The sequence below is a fragment of the Oryx dammah genome, unplaced genomic scaffold (assembly GCF_014754425.2).
Source record: "Oryx dammah isolate SB20612 unplaced genomic scaffold, SCBI_Odam_1.1 HiC_scaffold_9, whole genome shotgun sequence".
Classification (NCBI taxonomy): Eukaryota; Metazoa; Chordata; class Mammalia; order Artiodactyla; family Bovidae; genus Oryx; species Oryx dammah.
The window spans coordinates 42,791,094-42,810,481 of record NW_024070193.1 but is presented as its reverse complement, the minus strand read 5'-3'; the positions used below and the strand labels follow the sequence as shown (position 1 = coordinate 42,810,481).

Below are 19,388 nucleotides of genomic sequence, written 5' to 3'. Positions count from 1 at the left end.
AGCCAGTTGAAAGTGAACTGTGTCTCTTGGTTAGGGGTCTCCCTCCTAACCTTTGAAAGTCCTTTGACCTAGAAGGCTGGCATCATTGAGTCAGGCCAACTTGGGTGGTGAAAGGTGAGCAAATAAGCCAACACAGGCATATGCATGTGAGCAACTCTGGAGACCGGTTCAATGTTTGTGGCTGTTTCACTGTTGCTGGAGATCTGTGGTGTGATCGCCCCTCCCTGTGTCCGAGATGGAGCGAGCACAGGGAATGGAGATCCTAAAGTCAAGCAAGACACTTTCAACCGGACCCGGGGGGGGGGGCCCCCCGCCAGTCCTCTGCTGGCAAGGGTTAATGGAATGGATGAGTTTGAGCTGGATATAGGAAAGTGCCCTAAGGCTCCGTGACTGACCCAATGGGAAAAATCTTGGGCTTAGAGCCAAAGAGGCTGAGTTTGGGGTCTAGCTCTGCCACTTCCCCACTCTAGAGCTCAGCTTAGGCCTCTGTAAAACGGGGCCACACATGCAGGGTTAAGCTGATGTTAAGTATGACAGTGGATTTGAAAACACTAACTGAAAGTGTACTTGACTAAAGGACAGGAGATGGTCCTCACCCTGGGTCCCCGAGGGCCTCCGAAGAAGCTGCAGCCTCCCTCCTGGCATCAGTTTCTTCATCTCTAAAATGAGAATAATAACTGCCCAGCTCTTAGATCAATGGAATAAAGATTAGTCAAGTGCATTTGAAATGCTTAGCAGCATTAGGAAGATCAGTGCCCCGGTACCTCGGGAGCTGAGACTCGGTGATGTGTTTAAGCCAAAACAATGAAAATTAACCCTTCCAATCATCTTTGAAAGTCTCTTGCTTTCTTCAGCTACAGGTTACATCTCACTCCTGACTCCCCCTCCATCTGGGTAGCTTTGCAGGATGGCAGCCTCTGATTGGAGTTTCAGTGGTTTCCCAGACATGTGCTGTGCCCGCCCCGTAATGTAGAATGCATTTGTGTTACATGAGTCTTGGTCCTGCCTGACACTGTGGATCAGTTAAGACACCCTTGAACATCCAGAGGCCTTCAGATGGCGCATTGGTCACCAATGCACTGGGGGTTCAGGCCTTCCATTTGCATTTTGTGTTCTCCTTCAGTCGTGGGTTACAATAGCGTCTTCCCCCATTGTATGTTTACCTTGGTTGCTTTCTTGATTTCTTTTGTTCCGTTTTCCCCTAGGCCCCCCTGTCTTCCCCCTAAACCACAGAAAATGAGGAGACCTAGGCCTCTCTCAGTGTGTAGCCATAAACTATTTAACGGCTGTATGGAAACGTTCATTAAGGTACTTGCTGGGGAGCCATGGAGTCCGCGAACGTGCCCAATGTAATGGCAGCCTCTCTCCACCTCCTACCCCGGCCAACAGCCCTGCCCCAGCTTACTGACAGACTGGCATCTGACCAACAGAAACTTTCCATCTGGGCCCTTGGCCAGGCCGTGTAGCTGGCTGGTCCTCCTGGTGGCCTGCTTGTAGCTTCAGAGGCACTTTTGTCTCTGGCCAGTGGCTTCTAAGAGTGCCTCCCCTTGCTTCTCAGCCTTGGCTGAGTGGGAGGTGGGAAGGGCTGTCAGCCCTGCTCCCCTGCTTGAGGAACTGCAGTCCTGACCAGGCTGAAGGACAGTTAGAGAAACCCCCTCACCTCCCGTCACACACACATCTCCCAGGAGCAGACTGATTGGAAGCAACACAAAGGAAAACCCTGCTTTGTATAACAGTGTATTTTTATAGAAGTTTTTTTTTTTTTCCTAAAAGTTGAGAATAGACCAACAAAGGAAACACATACAGTTTGTGTGATAGACAACCCTTCCACCTTGTTTTGCTTCTTGTGAGGCAGTTTGGGAGAAGGGAAAAGAGATGAAGTAGTTCCTTTAGAATTCCAGGTTAACCCTTTACACCTTAAACTGAAAAGGAAGGTTTTCACTTCAGTGAGTTTCTCTGTTCTTGCTTCTCGGCTGCAAAGGGTGCAGGATCAAGCTGTCCCAGATAGAACAGCTCAAGGCAAGTTAAGACAGTGATAGAGTTGGAAAGGGTAGCAGGTGGGAAATATCCTCAGGGAAGGGCAGATGCACTCTGAACATTACTTAGGGGAGCAAGAGGAAGGTCCCTACCAGTTACTGGAAGCCCGCCACCATCTAACAAAGACACTCACTGCAGAAAATAAGACTCATGTCAGTCGGGAGAAAAGGCCCTGAAGGCTCCCAGGCCCTGCCTTAGACATGTTTGGAGTGTTGGAGGCTGCCTCTGCTCCAGCTCTCTCTCCTCCATCCCCAGACAGGAAGTTCACAGGACTTACTGGGCAGGGAGGGTTGGCCTCAGGTGTGGGAGGGGGTGTGGGCAGGATCAGCCTGGGTCCCAGGGCTGTCTCTGCCTGTGAACTGAGTTCTGGGAAAGGGAAAGGGAGACAGGAGGGCCCCAGTTGGGGGTGCCCAAGGGGTGGGAAACAGCAGTGGCTGCTGTCAGATGCCTCAGAGGAGGGAGGCCTGGAGGACCCCAAAAGGCAGGGTGCTGCTGCTGGGTGCAGCAGGAAAGGGGCACTGTTGGGAGGTGACCCCAAGTGAGCAGTTTGCCATCCAGAAGGTCATGGGAAGAGAGGCTTGTGTCAAGAGCCCTTCCTTCATCCTCCGTCCTTGCTCCTACAAGACTTCCTTCTCAAAAAATCGCACTCCAGAGCTGAGGGGAAACTGAGGCCCATTTGCTACTTTCTGCCCTCAAGGACCTTATCGTGTCATGCAATAGGTTTTTGACACAGAAGCTGAACGTAGAAAATGATTCAAGATGAGAGCTTGGTGACTGATCGGTACAGAAATAAGTTCTGTGAGCACTCTAGACAAGGAAGAGCTGTGAGCACCAGAGCAGAGGCATTGAAGGAGGTGTCGGCAGAGGGGAGGATGGATGGAGGAGCTGCTGGGAGAAGGAAGAGAATGAGCGGAACCTCAGAGACACGGATATGTTTTGGAATACGCTTAGTGTTTTGAAAACAGGTGATCTGTCAGGATGCCTGGAAGGCTCTCTCACCTGATTGCATTTGAAAGCAAAGGTGTTTTGTTTAGTGAAACAATTTCTGAATGGAGAACTCCTACATAAAATGTGTGACAATCAAGTCATCTGACTTTGTTCCCCTGACAATCACAACACCCACGGGGGTGTTTGCCCCTTGGAGGAAGTCAGTCCTTCTGCATCTATAGGCTTTGCTGCACCTGGTCAGTCTCCTGCAAGCCTGCAACAAGCATCTTTGTCAGTGGTGCCAAAACCTTGTCTTTGAACGTACGGTCTTTTGGAATGAGAAGTGTCATTCAGAGTCCAGCGTTGCAGCCACCGGAGCCGCAGAATGGCAAGAGGTATAGGCTGCATTGGGCGCCAGGAGACTGGCTCTGAAAAGAGCCCCCAGACAGGGACACCGTAGAGAGCTGGGCAGTAGCACGTCCCTGGAATAAGAGCACAGCTTCCTCAGGGGATAGTTTGACTGAAACAAAGTTTGTTTGTTAAGTGATTGCATTTCTTTGTAGTCACATGCGCTTGTACCACATATTATCAGTGCAGTTCAACCACCTCTTCTGTGCGTCCTCTCTGAGCTCAGTTTGGGGACAGAGTATCTCAAGGATGGTTAACTCTCAGAAAATGAAAAGGCAGTGTGATGCACTCAGTCCTCCAACCTTTATGAACGGAATTTAATTTCCTCTTATGATTCTCATGCTATCTGAAAGAAGATTCAGCATGAGCTAAGAATCCCCATCTCTGAAATGCCAAACTTCTGAAAGGCTTGTCAGTAAAATAACATCATGGAAATGCCATGGTTATGAGGGTTTAGAGGGACAAGGGGACTTCCCTGGTGGCTCAGACAGGAAAGAATCTGCCTGCAATGCAGGAGACCCGGGTTCAATCCCTGGGTCAGGAAGATCCCCTGGAAAAGGGAATGGCTACCCACTCCAGTTATTCTTCCTGGAGAATTCCACGGACAGAGGAGCCTGGTGGGCTACAGTCCATAGAGGGTCACACAGAGTCGAACACAATTGAAGCAATTGAACACGCACACACGTGAGTGTGTGACGAGGATCAGATAAGTAGCTCTGCCTGGTGCAGAGTAAGCACCAGGGGAGTGTCAGCTGTGAGTGCTGCCTGGGCTTTCCGGAGGGTGCCCATGGTCCCCATCTGACCATCTGTCACTGCTGTCCTAGGTTCAGGTGGGCTTAGCCAACGTAGGAAAACCCTAGCAGCTGAGAAGCCAGCGGCTGGACAGGTGACACCAGGGAGGAGGCTCACATCCTCCTGATCTCAGTCAGGGAGGTGGCCTCCACCAGGAGCTGAATGAGACACAGTACGCACCCCAGAGCCTGACCTGCTGCCTGTACAGGAAGAAAGAGGAAGGTAGTTCTCCCCTACAAATGGGCGGTTTGAGTGAAAGCAAAGGCTCTGGTTCTGCCTGCAAGATCACCAAGGTGTTCTGACCATATAGCCCTCCCTCACTCCAGGTTTTGTCAGTTCTGGGTTCCCTGAGGGCTTTTCAGTGCCAGGGTGAGGGTCCTCGGGCAGAAGGAGATCAAAGTTGAGCGCGTACCTGGGACCTGCTGCCTCAGCTGTTTGGTGGGAAAGCATGGTCCGCCATGTGAAGGTGGAACCGGGCAGCTTGCCCTTGGGTCCTGTCCAGAGGGCCCCTGCGAAATACAGTCTTGGTTAACTAAGAGCTAAGATCGAGGTTCCCCGAGCTGACTGCAGGGACAGTCCCAGTAGATACCCGAGAGCGTGTGTCCCTCCTTTCTGTGGGCAGCTGGGCTCACCTTAAGGGGTCTTAGGTGGGCTCTCATTGCTGGTGAATAAACAGCCCCTGTGTTGAGGAGAAGGTAGATTTGAGGTTAGGAAAGGGTTTAGTGCTCACTGTTCCTGCACTTTGACAAGGACTGAAAGAGGCCTCTTTGCCCTCTGGTGTCCAAAGCAGCCACCCTGGAAGGCTGGCGGGGCAGGTCCCTAGCTCCTGAGCCTCGTAGGCTGCCTGCCATCTCCCTGGCCCTTCACTGGCTGCCATTGCATTTCGGCGTTCCCGGACTCTGAAGGATCTGCTTACTCTAACTGATCTTACTCCTGCATAATCTCTTCTTTTTCTCCTGCTCTGCTGCCTGTTTATTTTTTGTTATCAGAGGAAGAAGAAATGCTCGAACCAGGAACCAGGTATTTACTGGAAAGGTCCGTTAGCCCCATTCAACTGGATGGAAACTGTCTTTAGTCCTGACTTGTAGCACAGGGCCCGCCTTGCCTGTTGCCAATGAGTCCACTTTATTATCCTCTCTGTGACTCTAGTTAAGAGTTAAGGTGTTCTAGTTAAGAATCCCCAGGTGGGGTGTGGAGGAGCCACAGGACCATCCAATTCCATGTTTTTTCCCCTGTCCCTTTTACGTGAGCATACCAGTACATGTGCCTTCTGCTTTCTCACCTTCTGAGGAGGCTAGTATTTAATTTGGCCCATTTTAAAAAAAGAGTTTTTTTTTTTTTTAAGATTGTATGCTCTGTAAGTTGCCTAAAATAGCAGAAGGGTCAACCAATGATGGAATCCAAAGGAAAATGATCCCTTGCCCAGCTCTCTGTGGCCTTGGGCCAGCCTAGGGAAATGTCATTGAACTTGATATTGACACCCCAGATAACGTGTGTTTAGAGCTGCATCTTAGTCAACCTTTCTGACTAAGGTGGCCACTCAGTGGTCAGTGGCTGACAATAATATTTTCTAGAAGTTTTCCTTGTAACATGTGTACTGTTAAACCAAGTTATCTGTCTGGATGTTTAGGTTGTTACATCATGGATAGAGCTGGTCTTCCCTTCTCAGAGCTCAGAAGGACCCCTGGGGCCAGCCTTGCTTCTCCTGCCAGCCCTTCTTCATGCCAGCAGCAGGTCCTGGCAGCAGGTCCTACAGTCCTAGGCAGAGTCCTTGCTCCTTCCCTGAATGCTGGGAGAATGGAGTTGAGTTGGGACTGAGGGGAGTGGGAGGCAGAGAAGTCTTGGAGAGTAGACTCTAACTCCCTCCATGCAGAGGACTCCCTCCCCTTCCGCCATGCGCCTGTGAGGCCTCCTGAGCCCTGATTCCTTCCCAGCTGAGTAAGGAGACAGAGCATTTCTTTAAAATTATCATAACTATGCCTTTTCTGCAATAACAGAAAACTTCCTATTTTAACTGTTTGTGGAGACTTTAGAATTAGTGGTTCCTTGCTTGTTTTCTTACTAATCCGATGGTACTAATATTCTGGCTTGAGTTCGTAATCTGTGTTTGCAGTGTCTTCTCTCCTGTGGTGGTTGCCAAGTCCAATACAACTCACGACTTTTTTTCTTAAGGATTCAGGACAAGCTATACCACTGGTCGTCGAGAGCTGTATCCGATACATCAATTTATATGGTAAGCTTAATCTCAGGGCCGTGTTTTCAGCTCTTTCAAGGACAGGTGCCTGGCTGTTCTCATAAGAGATGAGACTCAGATTTTCGTCTTGGTAGATGTCACGCTAATGTTCTCCTTATGCTCCGTAGAACAGCTGCTATTCTGACTGCTGTCTATTGAGCCTTCTGTGTTCGGGGGACTGAAGGTGGTAGTGAGAAGACCTGGAAACTGGGAACACTGTGGAGCAGGGAGGGTTCACGGGAGAACAAGATTAGTTCCTTTCTCACTCCCACCCAAGCCCAGAGCTCTGCACTTTGAGCACTGACTGAGGTTGGCCATCCAGTCAGCTAATACTGCTAGACTGTGGCAAGCTGCATGAAGGAAATAAGAGTGTCTGGGATTTGCTACACGGTGTTCCCAGCACTTAATGTGTGCCTCCATCTATTTATTTATTCATTCCTCCAAAACTATATTTCCAGAGTGCAGAGCAGGCACTGTTTCTGATAATGGCAGCACAGCCACGAACGAGACAAGTAGGCTGCCAGCCCTCGGTAGCTTACATGACCAATTAGAAGGGCTAAGAAATGAATGAGCAGAGAGATACATAGTCTAATTTCAGCTAGTGATAATGCCTAAGAACTAACTAAGGGGACAGAGAATGGCTAGAGGAGGACAGGGCTGACTTGGCTAAGGTTGTGAGGAGAGCCATCTCCGAGGAGGTGGTATCTGAGTAGAAGCCAACCTTGGCAGTCCAGGTGGAGAGAATGGCGAGTGTCATGGCCTAATATGGGGAGGAAGGCCCACATGCCTGGACAGGACTGAGCCAGGAGGAAGGGGTAAGAGACCCAGGTGGTAGAAATTCAGCATTGGTTAACAAAAGAAATGAACGATGTTTGTTGAGCACATACTGTGTATACAGACCAAACTTTAAAGCCTGCCTTTAAGGGTAAACACTTCCGTAAATTATAACGTGGAGAGTTGTTCGCTATAGAAAACTGAATCTCAGGGAAAGGATCCCCATCTTAATTTCCTTTTCAGATGAGCGAGGTCCTCTAATCTTCTATCCTGTAGGTCACTGTTCTCTCTTTACTGCTGTGTCAGATAGCGAGGTCTGCTCTTCTTTATGGCCTTGTAGAAACACATAAAAAATGAGGTTGTCTCTTTAATAAGTGAACCTTCCCCAAACTCCTCGATCCCAAGTTAGCATGCAGTCTAGACTCTAGATTTTCTTGAAGAAAGACAAAGTCTGTGACGGGCAAGGGGATGGCTGAAGGAATGGTATTAATCATTCTTGTTCAAAATCTCTGTGACTGTTAAACCCCAGTGGCATTTGTTAACTCAGGTCAAGCTACCTGGAACAGTGCAACTGATGAGCTTGGTAGGCAACGTTTCACTACCCAGTTATTTGATTGAGCTAACCTGGGAATTAAAGTGGAAGTTATTCACTGGTCCAGTGTTAATATAAATTTCTTGTTTCCTTCAAGCCTCAACAAGAGGCCATAGACATATAAAGCAGAATGTGGCTGAGAATTTGGACCAGCTAAAAAGTTCATTGTAAAGGCTTCTTTTGGGCTTCTCCTGGGAGACGGCCATTGCGATGGCTCTTAAAGCGGACGATGGGAGAGGGAGACGAGCAGTGGGGAGGGTCATCCATGTTCTCAGTGGTCTGATGAGCTCAGGGCACTTCTTCTTCTCTTTGTTTATTTCTTTTAGGACTCCAGCAGCAAGGCATCTTCAGAGTGCCAGGATCTCAGGTTGAAGTCAATGACATAAAAAATTCCTTTGAGAGAGGTAAGTACGAAGTGATCATCTCCAGCTTGTGTCCAGAGGAAGCCAGGGTGGGTATGAACGTGTTTATTGAAGCCAGTGTTGTTGGGGCAGCTTTTATCAACATCACTTTCCAGCTTCACCTTCAGGGACTTTACCTTGGTAGCTTGAAATCACCCAAGGCGACAGTTTACACCACAGAAATTGGGCAACACTAAAACCTTTTAATTTTTCTTTTTTCCCCACTGTTGAACAATTACCAGGGTGACTTTCAATTATAATTACACATGGGTGACTTTCTCTGGTGAACTCTGCAGTGGTTGCTGGGGAAAGGGGGGGTTGGAATTATTATGGCAAGCTGTAAAGTCTTCTGTGTTTTAGAAAAGTTGGAAGAATATATATAATATGGAGTGGCTTAGAACATCTTAATTCCCACTTTCTTTGTAGTGTTCTTGGCAAAGCTATGCATTGGGAGGAAGAGATCGTAGACTCCCCCTTCCCCTTGGGGAGGTTACCTAGTTCCCACTTTGATATAAAAGCTTATCAGAAGTCAAATGTCCACCAGAATGTGGCTTACTTGGTTCAGCCTCCCTTGGCCTCAGGATCCCTGATGCGGACAGACGGCCAGTGGCAGTGTCTGTGCAAAGTAAGGACTTAATAGGGTCAGGAAAAGCTCTGCCATTTTGATACTGGTGCATATCTTGCTGCTATAGTGAAACTTAGAGTCTGGGCATTTCTGTTCAAAGAAGTAGTCTCAAACATCGTGCACGAATGCTAAGTTGCTTCAGTGGTGTCTGTCTCTTTGCAGCCCTGTGGACTGTAGCCCGCCAGGCTCCTCTGTCCACGGGATTCTCCAGGAATACTGGAGTGGGTTGCTGTGCTCTCCTTCAGGGGATCTTCCCAATACAGGGGTCAAATCCATGCCTCTTATGTCTCCTGCATGGGCAGGAGGGTACTTTATCTCTAGTGCCACCTGGGAAGCAGCTTCTAACATCGTGTTCCCTGGTGATTGAACAAAGTTCATCCTGGGGAGGAGAGAAAAGCCAGTGTTGGGGCGTCCTGAGCAAACGTCTGCTCTAGTCTCACAGCATTTGGAGGCCTCACATCTCCATAGTTTACTCCTCAACTCTGATCTGCTGCCTTTCTCTCTGAGTGGTTAGATACCAAGTTTGGTCTGAGGACCCCAATCCCAAACCCATTTCCTCACAGTACACCACTTCCCAAATTACAAAGCGCTTTCTTACCCTTTCTTCCATATAATCCTGCAAATAGCCTTGGAAGGTGTATACTTTGTCCCTGATGGTTGTGCTCTGAGCAGGCCTCTCCCCGAGGCTCCAGCCCTAGAATTCTCCTGCCTTATTGCCAGGCCTGATTCACCCTTGCCCTGTCCTCCTGCTTCCATCCTGAGACCTAGCTCCAGGGTGGAGGAAACACCAGCCCATCGCCCCTAGCACAGAGCCTAGCATCCCTGGGCACTCTGGCTTGGAACTGGGTGTGGAGAGCAGGGTTTGGCTGGATGTGACTCTCAATGACCTCCTAGGGTCCCAGGAAGCTTAGGTTTTAGATTCCACTCCAGGGTCTGGGGCATTTAGAACCAGAGAGCTCCAGAACTGCCCTGCTCCATGCTCCTACTGAAGCATTTATTCATCCACTCAACAAGCCTTCATTGAGCCCTGCAGTGCACTCAGTGATGGACTGGGGTCTGGAAATACAACAGGAACAAGAGACAAGTCACTGCTAGCTGGGAAGGTAAACAGCATGATCAGTGCAAGGATGGGGTAAGAGGTGGGTGGGAGCCACGAGCTCAGCTTGGCTGAAGGGGAAGGAATAACAAAGCCTCAGAAGGCTTCTTGGAGGAGGATATGCCTCAGCTGAGGCTTGAAGGGTAAGAGTCAGGGGAAGAGGGGAAAGGGCATTCCGGACCAAGGGAACAGCATGTGCAGAGCCCACAGAGCAAGAGGTATCCTCCTGGATAGGACTGGAAGTTCCTCGTTTCCCTGAGCTCCTCTCGGCATCGCCGGCCAGCCCAGCCGGGGTTTGGTTTCTTTATTTGCTTTGACTCCTTAGCACCCCTGCTGCCCTGTGTTCATTGTAAGTGAGCAGAGCTGGACCCTCTGGACCCTTTGCTGGTTCCTGGGAGCATCGCACTATACAGAACTCCTTTTATCTCGTGAGTAAACTCACTGCCTCCTGCTGACTGCCCCCAACCCCCTTGCATTTTCTTACTTGCCAGTGTCTTATTAGTAAGTACCCGGTTGTATCAGGCAGCCACGCCCAATCCCAGCATCCCTGCTTTCTTTCCTTCCTGAATGTGATTTCTAAGGTCAGCACCTCCTGTTACTTGCTTGGGTGCCTTGGAGGGGTGATGTGCACATTAGAATTCTCTGGTCCTAACAAGCCTAGGACTGCAGAGATCACCTGACCTGAACTTCAGCTGCAGAAACTGCTTTTTTCTTTGCCTCGTGTGTCCAGTGAGGCTCCTCTCCCTCTCACCCTCACTCCAGAGTGAATCTCATTCTTTTGCCAGCCTCGTCCTTCTGCTCCACCTGAGCCTACCTGAAAGCATGGCTTATTCTAAAATAAGTCCCTGGGATGTCTCTTTTAGAGAACCCCCTTCTGGATTCTCTAGGCACCTGGTGCCTAGATTTCACATAAATTACTTTCTGTTTCTTGACATTCACCACCGTGGGTTTGGGTTCCTGACCTGGCTGATCCTCAAGAGCAGCTTCCCTCCTCCCCCTTTTCCTGAAACTGGCTTCCCTCTCCATGCCTGGATGCTGTGTTCCCTGCAGCTCGCCCGTAACCAGGTGCCCCAAGCCCACTCCTCAGGGCCCATGTGCTCTAATGTGTGATGGAACTTTTTCTCTAAGCTAGAGCATTGTGTGTTTTTCCTTTCTTCCTTTTATTTTTAAAATCCTAAACCCCCTAATCCCTACAGGGTGCCTGTCCTTTGTCATTTGTTCAAACAGATAGAGGTCTTTTCCTCCTTGGCCCCTTTCTTTCTCTCTGGGTGAAGTTCTTGCCTACATACCTACATTCCTGTTGAAAGGAGCACAGATCTCTTTTCCTTAAGTTTCTGAATAATTACATGTTGGAAATCCACTCTTGGCTTATTATTCCTAAACCCACGTTCTTTTTCTTTTGACATGAGTCAACCACAGTTTTGGTTGGGATTATGGTTTTTATTGAGGCTTCCCAGGTGGCTCAGTGGTAAAGAATCCACCTGCCAATGTAGAATACAGGAAACATAGGTTCAGTCCCTGGGTTGGAAAGATCCTCCTGGGGAAGGAAATGGCAACCCATTTCAGTATTCTTGCCTGGGAAATTCTGTGGACACAGGAGCCTGGCGGGCTACAGTCCATGGAGTCATAAAGAGTCAGACATGACTGAGCAACTGAGCACACACACACACATGATTTTTATTGTTATATTTTGCCATCAATACATCTTAAACTCACCGAGGTCTGAGATTTTTCCTGTAATCTTCTGGGAAAATAAAGGAAAGACATTGAAAGGTAGGAGTCAGTGGTTGTTCCGAGGAGAGAGCTGTGGTTCACTGTTTCCTCCCAGGCTAGTCTTCCGTCTCTGTTTCCCCCCAAACCAATCTCCTTTCCTCTTTCTATGTAAAGATGAGAGAGCTGACAGTGATTTCTCCTTATGTGGAAGGGTGGCTGGAACAGGAGTCGATGGCCCTTTCACCCTGTGCCGATCAAGACAGAGTTTGGACTTGGGACTGAAATCACTGCATATAGGGTCTGACACATTCTAGACTCAGGACCTGGTCTTTCTCAGATCTGTTTCCTGCCCAAGGAAGAGGGGTGTGAGCAGGAAACACAGGGAGGGGTTGTCACATTGCGGAGCCTCAAGATGGAGCTGGGAGGGCCCTGGCTGCAGAGACCCACCCTTGAGGCCACCTGTGGGCTTCCTGCTGTGTCCCCATCCAGCAGCACTTTCCCTTAGAGCCCTGAGCACACGCTGTGTGTTCACTTTCCCCTGGGTACAGCCCTGCCTGCAGCCTTTCAGCAATGCCTGGGTGACCTGGCTGAGAGCGGGGTGCAGGCAAGGCTGTTCGGTAACAGTTCTACCTCCCTCCCTGGAAACTAGCTAGCAAAGTTGGAACAGCAACTTTCTCTCATATGTGCCTGGAATTTTAGCTCTAATTCTCTCCTGGAGGAAGCCATCATTCACACACACCACCCTGCTCATCTCGAGCTCTTCTAGAGCCAAGTTGGCTAGCTTTGAAGAGAGCCGAAAGCCTGGGCTAGGAGGGAAAAATGTTTGATGGCTCCTTTTATGAGTGATGGCTTCCCTTGTGGCCAAGCTGGTAAAGAGTCCGCCTGCAATGTGGGAGACCTGGGTTCGATCCCTGGGTTGAGAAGGTCCCCTGGAGAAGGGAAAAGCTACCCAGTCCAGTATTCTGGCCTGGAGAATTCCAAGGATTGTATAGTCCATGGGGTCGCAAAGAGTAGGACATGGCTGTGTGACTTTCATTTTCACTTTTATGAATGAGGGGCTTCCCTGGTGGCTCGTGAAGTGCCTTCTGGGAGGAAGAGCAAGAATGAATGGTGTAAGTGTCTGTCAGTGTGTAGTCAATATGTTAACCATACTTGACAAAGGGAGCTTATATGGAGGGAATAAAATCCATGTGCTTTTGGATCATGAGACCACAGTAGTAATGCATGGTACAACAAGGAAACAGCTTAGTATAGCACAGAGTTTTCAGACTCTTCTGGTCCTTCAGAGGGGCCTCAGGGTTACTGCTGGGTTAGAGAGGGGAGCTGAGGAGGTGGGGCTTGGACCTTTCTTTAAATTCAATCAAGGCGGCTTTGCTCATCCGTGGGAACTTTTTTCTTGAGAAAGAAAAAAAAATTGGGTTTCTTCTATAAAGGAAGGAGGGAGAGAAGGAGGAAAGGAAGGAAGATGACAGATGTGTGGGTAGATAGATAGATAAATAGATACATAGATACATACATAAATAGATACATAGGCACGTGTGCAGACAGGCAGCAGACAGAATTGTAAACCACAGGTAGAAGAAGGCATATTTCCCAGGCATCATGAGACCTGGGAGCTGCTGGTGTCTGTTTTTGACTCCGCGGACAAGTTGTTTCATTTTGCGGCCTCAGCTTTCTCCCAGGAGAGGGGTGGTGCTGGAACCATGCCTCCTTTGGTGCTGTGTGGTGCTGTTGTGAGGATTAAGAGACATCATGTGTGCCAGTGTGCTTCTCACTTGAAAAGTGCTATATTAGTAAAGCAATATATTTTCTAATGTTTTCTCTCTTCTTTCCCCATGAGAAAGTCTTGTGGGGTAAGCATTCTCATCTCCTCCGGTGGGAACATCTGAGAGGTGGAATGCAGTGCCTGGGCTGCCACACGTGGATGGTCGTTTAGGCTGGGCACTGCACAAGGGTACTCATCCATGAGGGCAGGAGGGAGCTGAACTCTGGCTCAGGCTCTGGAAGCCGCACGTCATGGTTCAGAAAGGGGTGGGCGCGGGGTGCTTTCACTAATTTGCACTAAAGCATGTTGGGGCTAGCAGAGGCCTGCCACTCATACACATTCTCTTCCCACGGAGGCAGAGTATAGAGAGATCCAAGTCTGAATTTCCCATTCTGCTCTTCATTGCTTAATAGTCGTAGATTGCTCTGGGCTGTTCTGGAAGGGGGAGGAGGTTGAAGGAGGTGTCAGGTTGCTGCCAGCTCCAGCAGCCCCCATGAAACTAAGAAGTGCTGCTCTCCTGAGATGTTTTCCCCTCTGCAGTTGGCAAAAATTTAAAAGACATCCCACGAGCAGGGCTGTGGAGAAGCAGCCTTCTCCTGTGTTGCTGGTAGGAGGAGAAAAATGGTGCAGCCCCACTGGAGGAGAATTTGGCTTTATCTGATGAAACCACACATTAGTTTACCCTTTGACCCAGCAATCCCACTTCCAGGAACCTACCACAGAGACATATGGTAGGAATAGGAAGCACAGTTAGAAGACTGTTGCGGCAGTTTATTAGTAACAGCAAAAGATTGTAATGTCAATCCGTGGGAGACTGGTTGACTAAGTTATGGTCTATCCATGAAACAGAATACTTTGCAGCCATTAAACAAAATGGGGAAGGCCCAGCGCCTGGCCCAGTGAACCCAGGGGCCGATGGACTGCCGATCTGCCCCAAGTACTCCAGGCCTGGTTTCTACAGCATCGCCACTATGAAGAAAGTGGTTCAACAGCTCCGGCTGGAGGCTGGACTTGACTGGGTGAAGGTTTCCCAGGCAGCTGCAGAGTTGAAACAATTCTGTCTGCTGAATGCTCAGGCACTCTGCTGACTGGAGTGTCTTCAAGGACAAATCCCTCCAGACCCCAGAAAGTCTGTTCCTTTTTGCAGCAAAAGGAATCTTTACATGGTCTTCTAAAACCACTTTTCATAAGCTGGTGAATATTCAAAGGAAAGCTAAATTTGAAGCCTGTACAAACGTCTCTCGCTGTAACATGGGCCGTACTATACAAACTTCTACTTTTGTTAGTTCTTAACGTCTACCTTTCTGAATATTCATGAATTTCTGTTTCACAAGAAATTATTTTATATACACTGGTGGCAGCATATAATAAAATCTTAGTATAAAAACATTTTTTTAAAAAATGAGGAAGATTCCTGTGAACTGACATGGAGGGATTTCTAAGATTTACTGTTAAGAGAAAAAAAAAGTATATGTAGTAATAGAGGGTATTACTTCCATTGTTGGAAATGAGGGAATGTAAAAATGTTGTATATATATATATATATATATATATGTATTGTATTTGCTTATTTTTGCAGAAAGAAAGATAGCAGGACAAATCAGAGACTAATGAAAATGGTTAAATGTAAGGTGTAGGTGGGAGAAAGATAAGAATGGGCTTCTCTGTAAGCAGATTTTTAATCTGGTTTTGACTCTTGGACCACATAAATGTTTTTTCAAAATTGCCAAGTTTTTTTAAGATTTATAAAAAAATAAAATCCCCCAAATTGAATAGAAACAGAAACAAATAAGCTGTATATCAGATTGAGAACCATACAGAGAATAACTTTTCAACATGTGCTCTGGTCATACAGTTTTTAACAGCTCTGTTGAATTTCATACTTTAAGGCTCACCTATTTTTAAAGTGTACATTTCTGTAGTTTCTAATATATTAATAGAATTGTACCTCATCACTAGTCAATCCAGAGATCAAACCAGTCAACCAGTCAATCCTAAAGGAAATCAAGCCCGAATATTCATTGAAAGGACTCATTCATGCTAAAGTTGAAGCTCCAATTATTTGGCCATCTGATGCGAAGAGCTGACTCACTGGAAAAGACCCTGATGTTGGGAAAGATTGAAGGCAGAAGGAGAAGAGGGTGGCAGCAGATGAGATGGTTAGATAACATCATCAACTCAATGGACATGAATCTGAATAAACTCCAAGAGACAGTGAAAGACAGGGAAGCCTGGCATGCTGCAGTCCATGGTGTTGCAAAGAGTCGGATGGTACTTATCAACTGAACAACAGCATTATCTCCAAAATCTAATTTCAGAAAATTATCATCATCCCTAAAATGAACCTTGTACCCATTTGTAGTTACTCCATATACCATTTATACCCAGCCCCCATTGCTAACCTACTTTCTGTGTTCTTTGCTTTAATAAATGTATTCATCTATTACATTTTTGGCTGTGCTGGGTCTCTGCTACTGCACAAGGACTTTCTCTAGTCGCTGTGAGTGGGGGCTACTCTCTAGTTGCAGCGCACGGGCTTCTCATTGCATTGTCGCAGGGCATGGGCTGCAAGGCAGGCTTCAGTAGCTGCAACTCACAGGTGGTAGAGTGCAGGCTCAGTAATTGTAATAGACCTAGTTGCCCCTTGGCATGTGGCATCTTACCTGACCAGGGATTGAACCTGTGTCTCCTGCATTGGCAGGTGGATTCTTAACCACTGGACCACCAAAGAAGTCCTCTACTTTCTGTCTTTTGATCATACATGTTTAGTGAGATACATTTGGAGAACCTAAAATACAAAAACAAAAGCCCTGCAAAAATAGATATACACAGATATATATCTGTACACTCTATATCTATTGAAAGAGCCTAGAAGTTCTTTATAACACTCTTGTAACAGTGAACACACATAAAACCTAGATCTTGGTTTCTAAATACCATTCCCTACAAAAAACAAACAGAGCTCCTTGAAGAAGTATTTTTATTACAGGTCTGGGTCAAGGAAAGTACAAGGATTCAGAGACATCTTTTATGCCAGAAAGCAAGGAAGAGATCACAGTAGAGATCACATCAAAAGGACATAAGAAAGAACTCCCCCTGGCCAAATTTGGGGAAAATCTGAGCATCCCAATGAATAGTGGGTAGTGGGTTAAACACATTGAATTAAAAATTATAAAAACAAGCCCATAAAAATTTTTTTTTTAAAAAGAGGCAGGTGGCGGGAATACAGAGAAAGGTTTTCTTTGTGGAAGAATGTCAGCTAGTAATTATAGCTGGAATGAATCAGAAAATCACCATTTTGTTGAAACCCCAGGGTAATAATTGATTTGGAATGACGATGGAAAAACGATCATTGGATGCTCAAAACACTGGGTAAAATTTGTTGAGTATGGTGGTAGGCACATAGATCACTATTGTTTATAAAAATATCTTATATTTTATTTATACTGATTATTACAAAGGAGAAATTATACCTTTACTATGCAGAGATCTGGAATCCACCACTTTAACCCAATGATCAGACGTCATCCACATTGCATTCTTGCCCAAAATGTTTAACCTGACTCCGATCACGAGGAAGCAGTCAGACAAACCCAGAGTGTGAGACATTGTATGAGGCAGGTGGCCTGGACTCTTCGAAAGAGCCACTATTATGAAAGGCAAACTAACAATAAAAATGTTGGAGTCTATTTTACATTAAAAAGGCTAAAGAAACATAACAACTGAGTGAATGGTGTGAACATTGATTAGATCTTAGCTTTTGAAAAATTCTATGACAGACGTGGGACAATGGGGGAATGTCTGAGCAGAGTCTGTACGTGAGATGGTGTTTGGAACTCTTGTTAATTTTCTTATGTGCCATAATGTGTGTTGTGTGGTTATACAGGGAAAGATCCTTATGCTTAGGAGAAATGAGTTGAAGTATTTAGCAGTGATGTGTTATAATGTCTACAGAGTACTCTCAAATAATTGAGCAATAATAAGTGAGAGAAAAGGGAGAGAAAGCCTATATGGCAAGATGAGTTTAAGTGTATGATGATGGATGTTCATTATCTTCATTCTACAATATTTTAATAGATTTGAACAGTTTCAAAATCAGTTATAGGGAGGCCTCTAAGTTGCTGGGGGGGCTGTTGCATCTGCCTGTCCTCCAGTTCAGGCTGGGGCAGGTCCCGTCACCTGCCATCTGCACATACCCTGCCTCCTAACCACACTGAATCGTCATCTGTTTCCTTTCAGGTGAAGACCCCCTTGTGGATGACCAGAATGAACGAGACATCAATTCAGTTGCTGGTGTTCTAAAACTGTATTTCCGAGGACTGGAAAACCCACTCTTTCCTAAGGAAAGGTTTCAAGATTTGATATCTACTATTAGTAAGTATTTCCCCAGTGGAATGATCAGTTCCTTGACAAATCTTTATTGAAGTGACACTCCAGGCTTATCACTGCAGGAGGGGTACTGTGAAAGACGCCATATGGCTCTTTTCCTCCTGGAACTTAAAACCTAGTTGTGGAAATAACAAGATGGTTTATAACAGAAGGGCTCATGGGCATGGTGCACCTCCGGGTATAGGAGGAGCTCAGAAGAGAAGAGGCCAAGGGAGCCTTGGATTCTCAGATCACACCCGAGGGGGAATGCTGAGTCTTCCAGGAGGACTGGACTCGGGGATCCTGGGAAGCTTGGGGACACACAGATCAATGGGACCAGCGGGAGGGTATCCCACCCAGTACGTGGTATTAAGAGATTGGAAGGGCAAAATGCAGCAAGAAAGAGAAGACATTGAATGCCTTGCAAGGATTCCAGAGCTTTTCCCTTTGGGCATTAGGGAGCCACGGAAGGTTTGGGATTGAGGTCAACAACTTGACAAACAAGGGAAATGATAAAAAAATACATTAACTGGGGGCTTCCTCTGATCTTGCTAGCTGTCAGAGTCCTTCTTGACTGGTATTTTCTGTGGATAAAGGCAAGAGCCCAATCTCAGAGCTGAAGTAAAGGCACCTTTACTGTAAGATGCTGAAATCCAAGGCAACCTTTTGGAAATACATATAGATATTTTTAAATAAACTTCTAATTTTAGAATACTAGAATGTTAGTATTTTGAAATAAACCCTTTTTTTGAAATAAACTTTTTAATTTGAGCTGCAGAAAAGTTGCCCCACACTCAGGTTCACATATGGATGCTTCTCACAATGTTCTGAGGGATATTTGCAGCCAAGAAGGTGTGCCAGGAGGTGATAAGCGCCAAGGGAGGCTTGAACCCTCTTATTTGCCTTGAGTGAAAGACGCTTCCTCCATCCGCCCTTCTGCCCTCATACTTCCTGCTCATCTTTCCAGATCCACTTCAGGCTCCAGACCACCTCTCAGAAATCCCAGGCCACAAAGGCACACCCCTGTCTGAGCCCGGTGTCCCTCATTCAGCCGCTGTTTCCAGAAGCTCCACTAGTCCAGTTCCAGAGCAGGGCCCTCAGCAGACGTGGTCTTCGGCCTCTGGTACAAGGTCACGACATCGTGTACCTTGAATCACAGGAGAGAGGAAGTCCTTTCTCAGTTCCCTCCTAAAGCCTTGTTGCATCAAGGAGGGACCCGTACAAGTCACTCTCCCTGCAGATCAGAAAGGGCAGGGCCTCGGGCTCAGAAACTTGGATGCAAAACAGTGTCTGCCTATCATTTGGTAGCTTTGTTTTGCTTTTGTTGTATCTATTTTTATCTTACCTTCTAACTATGACAAGTGATCCTGGTTTCTCATTTGCAGAGTGAGGTGAAGTCTCCTTTTTTAAGGAAATGTATTCAAGAAAACAATATTAAGAAATGGTGATGGAGGTGGTCTAGGGCATTGTGACTGAAGCCACGGACATGGAGGGGCCCAAATGAGGGGCAGTGGACTCAATATGTGTGCGAGTCTTCCCCTCTTTGTGGAGATCTGGGTGAGGCATCAGGCTGTGGATGAAAGTAGGCTGGAGTGTGCTGGCCAGAGAAGAGAGATAACCAGTGTGTGCAAAGGCCTGGGGCAGGGGAGCCTTTGGC

The 19,388-nt window shown here is 47.1% G+C and overlaps 1 protein-coding gene across 2 annotated transcripts in view; it reads left to right on the top strand.

The window, feature by feature from the left end:
* The window catches only part of SRGAP3 (SLIT-ROBO Rho GTPase activating protein 3), a 242,874-nt gene that overhangs the window by 202,121 nt on the left and 21,365 nt on the right, over positions 1 to 19,388 (top strand). Inside the window, exons 12-15 of one of the 2 annotated variants that reach the window (XM_040245998.1) lie at positions 5,154 to 5,184; positions 6,337 to 6,397; positions 8,090 to 8,167; positions 17,603 to 17,737. In XM_040245998.1, coding sequence (XP_040101932.1) covers positions 5,154 to 5,184; positions 6,337 to 6,397; positions 8,090 to 8,167; positions 17,603 to 17,737 — 305 coding nt within the window. Of the gene's footprint in view, positions 1 to 1,205; positions 1,309 to 5,153; positions 5,185 to 6,336; positions 6,398 to 8,089; positions 8,168 to 17,602; positions 17,738 to 19,388 lie in introns of both variants that reach the window. The other variant, XM_040245997.1, reaches the window with a different exon arrangement.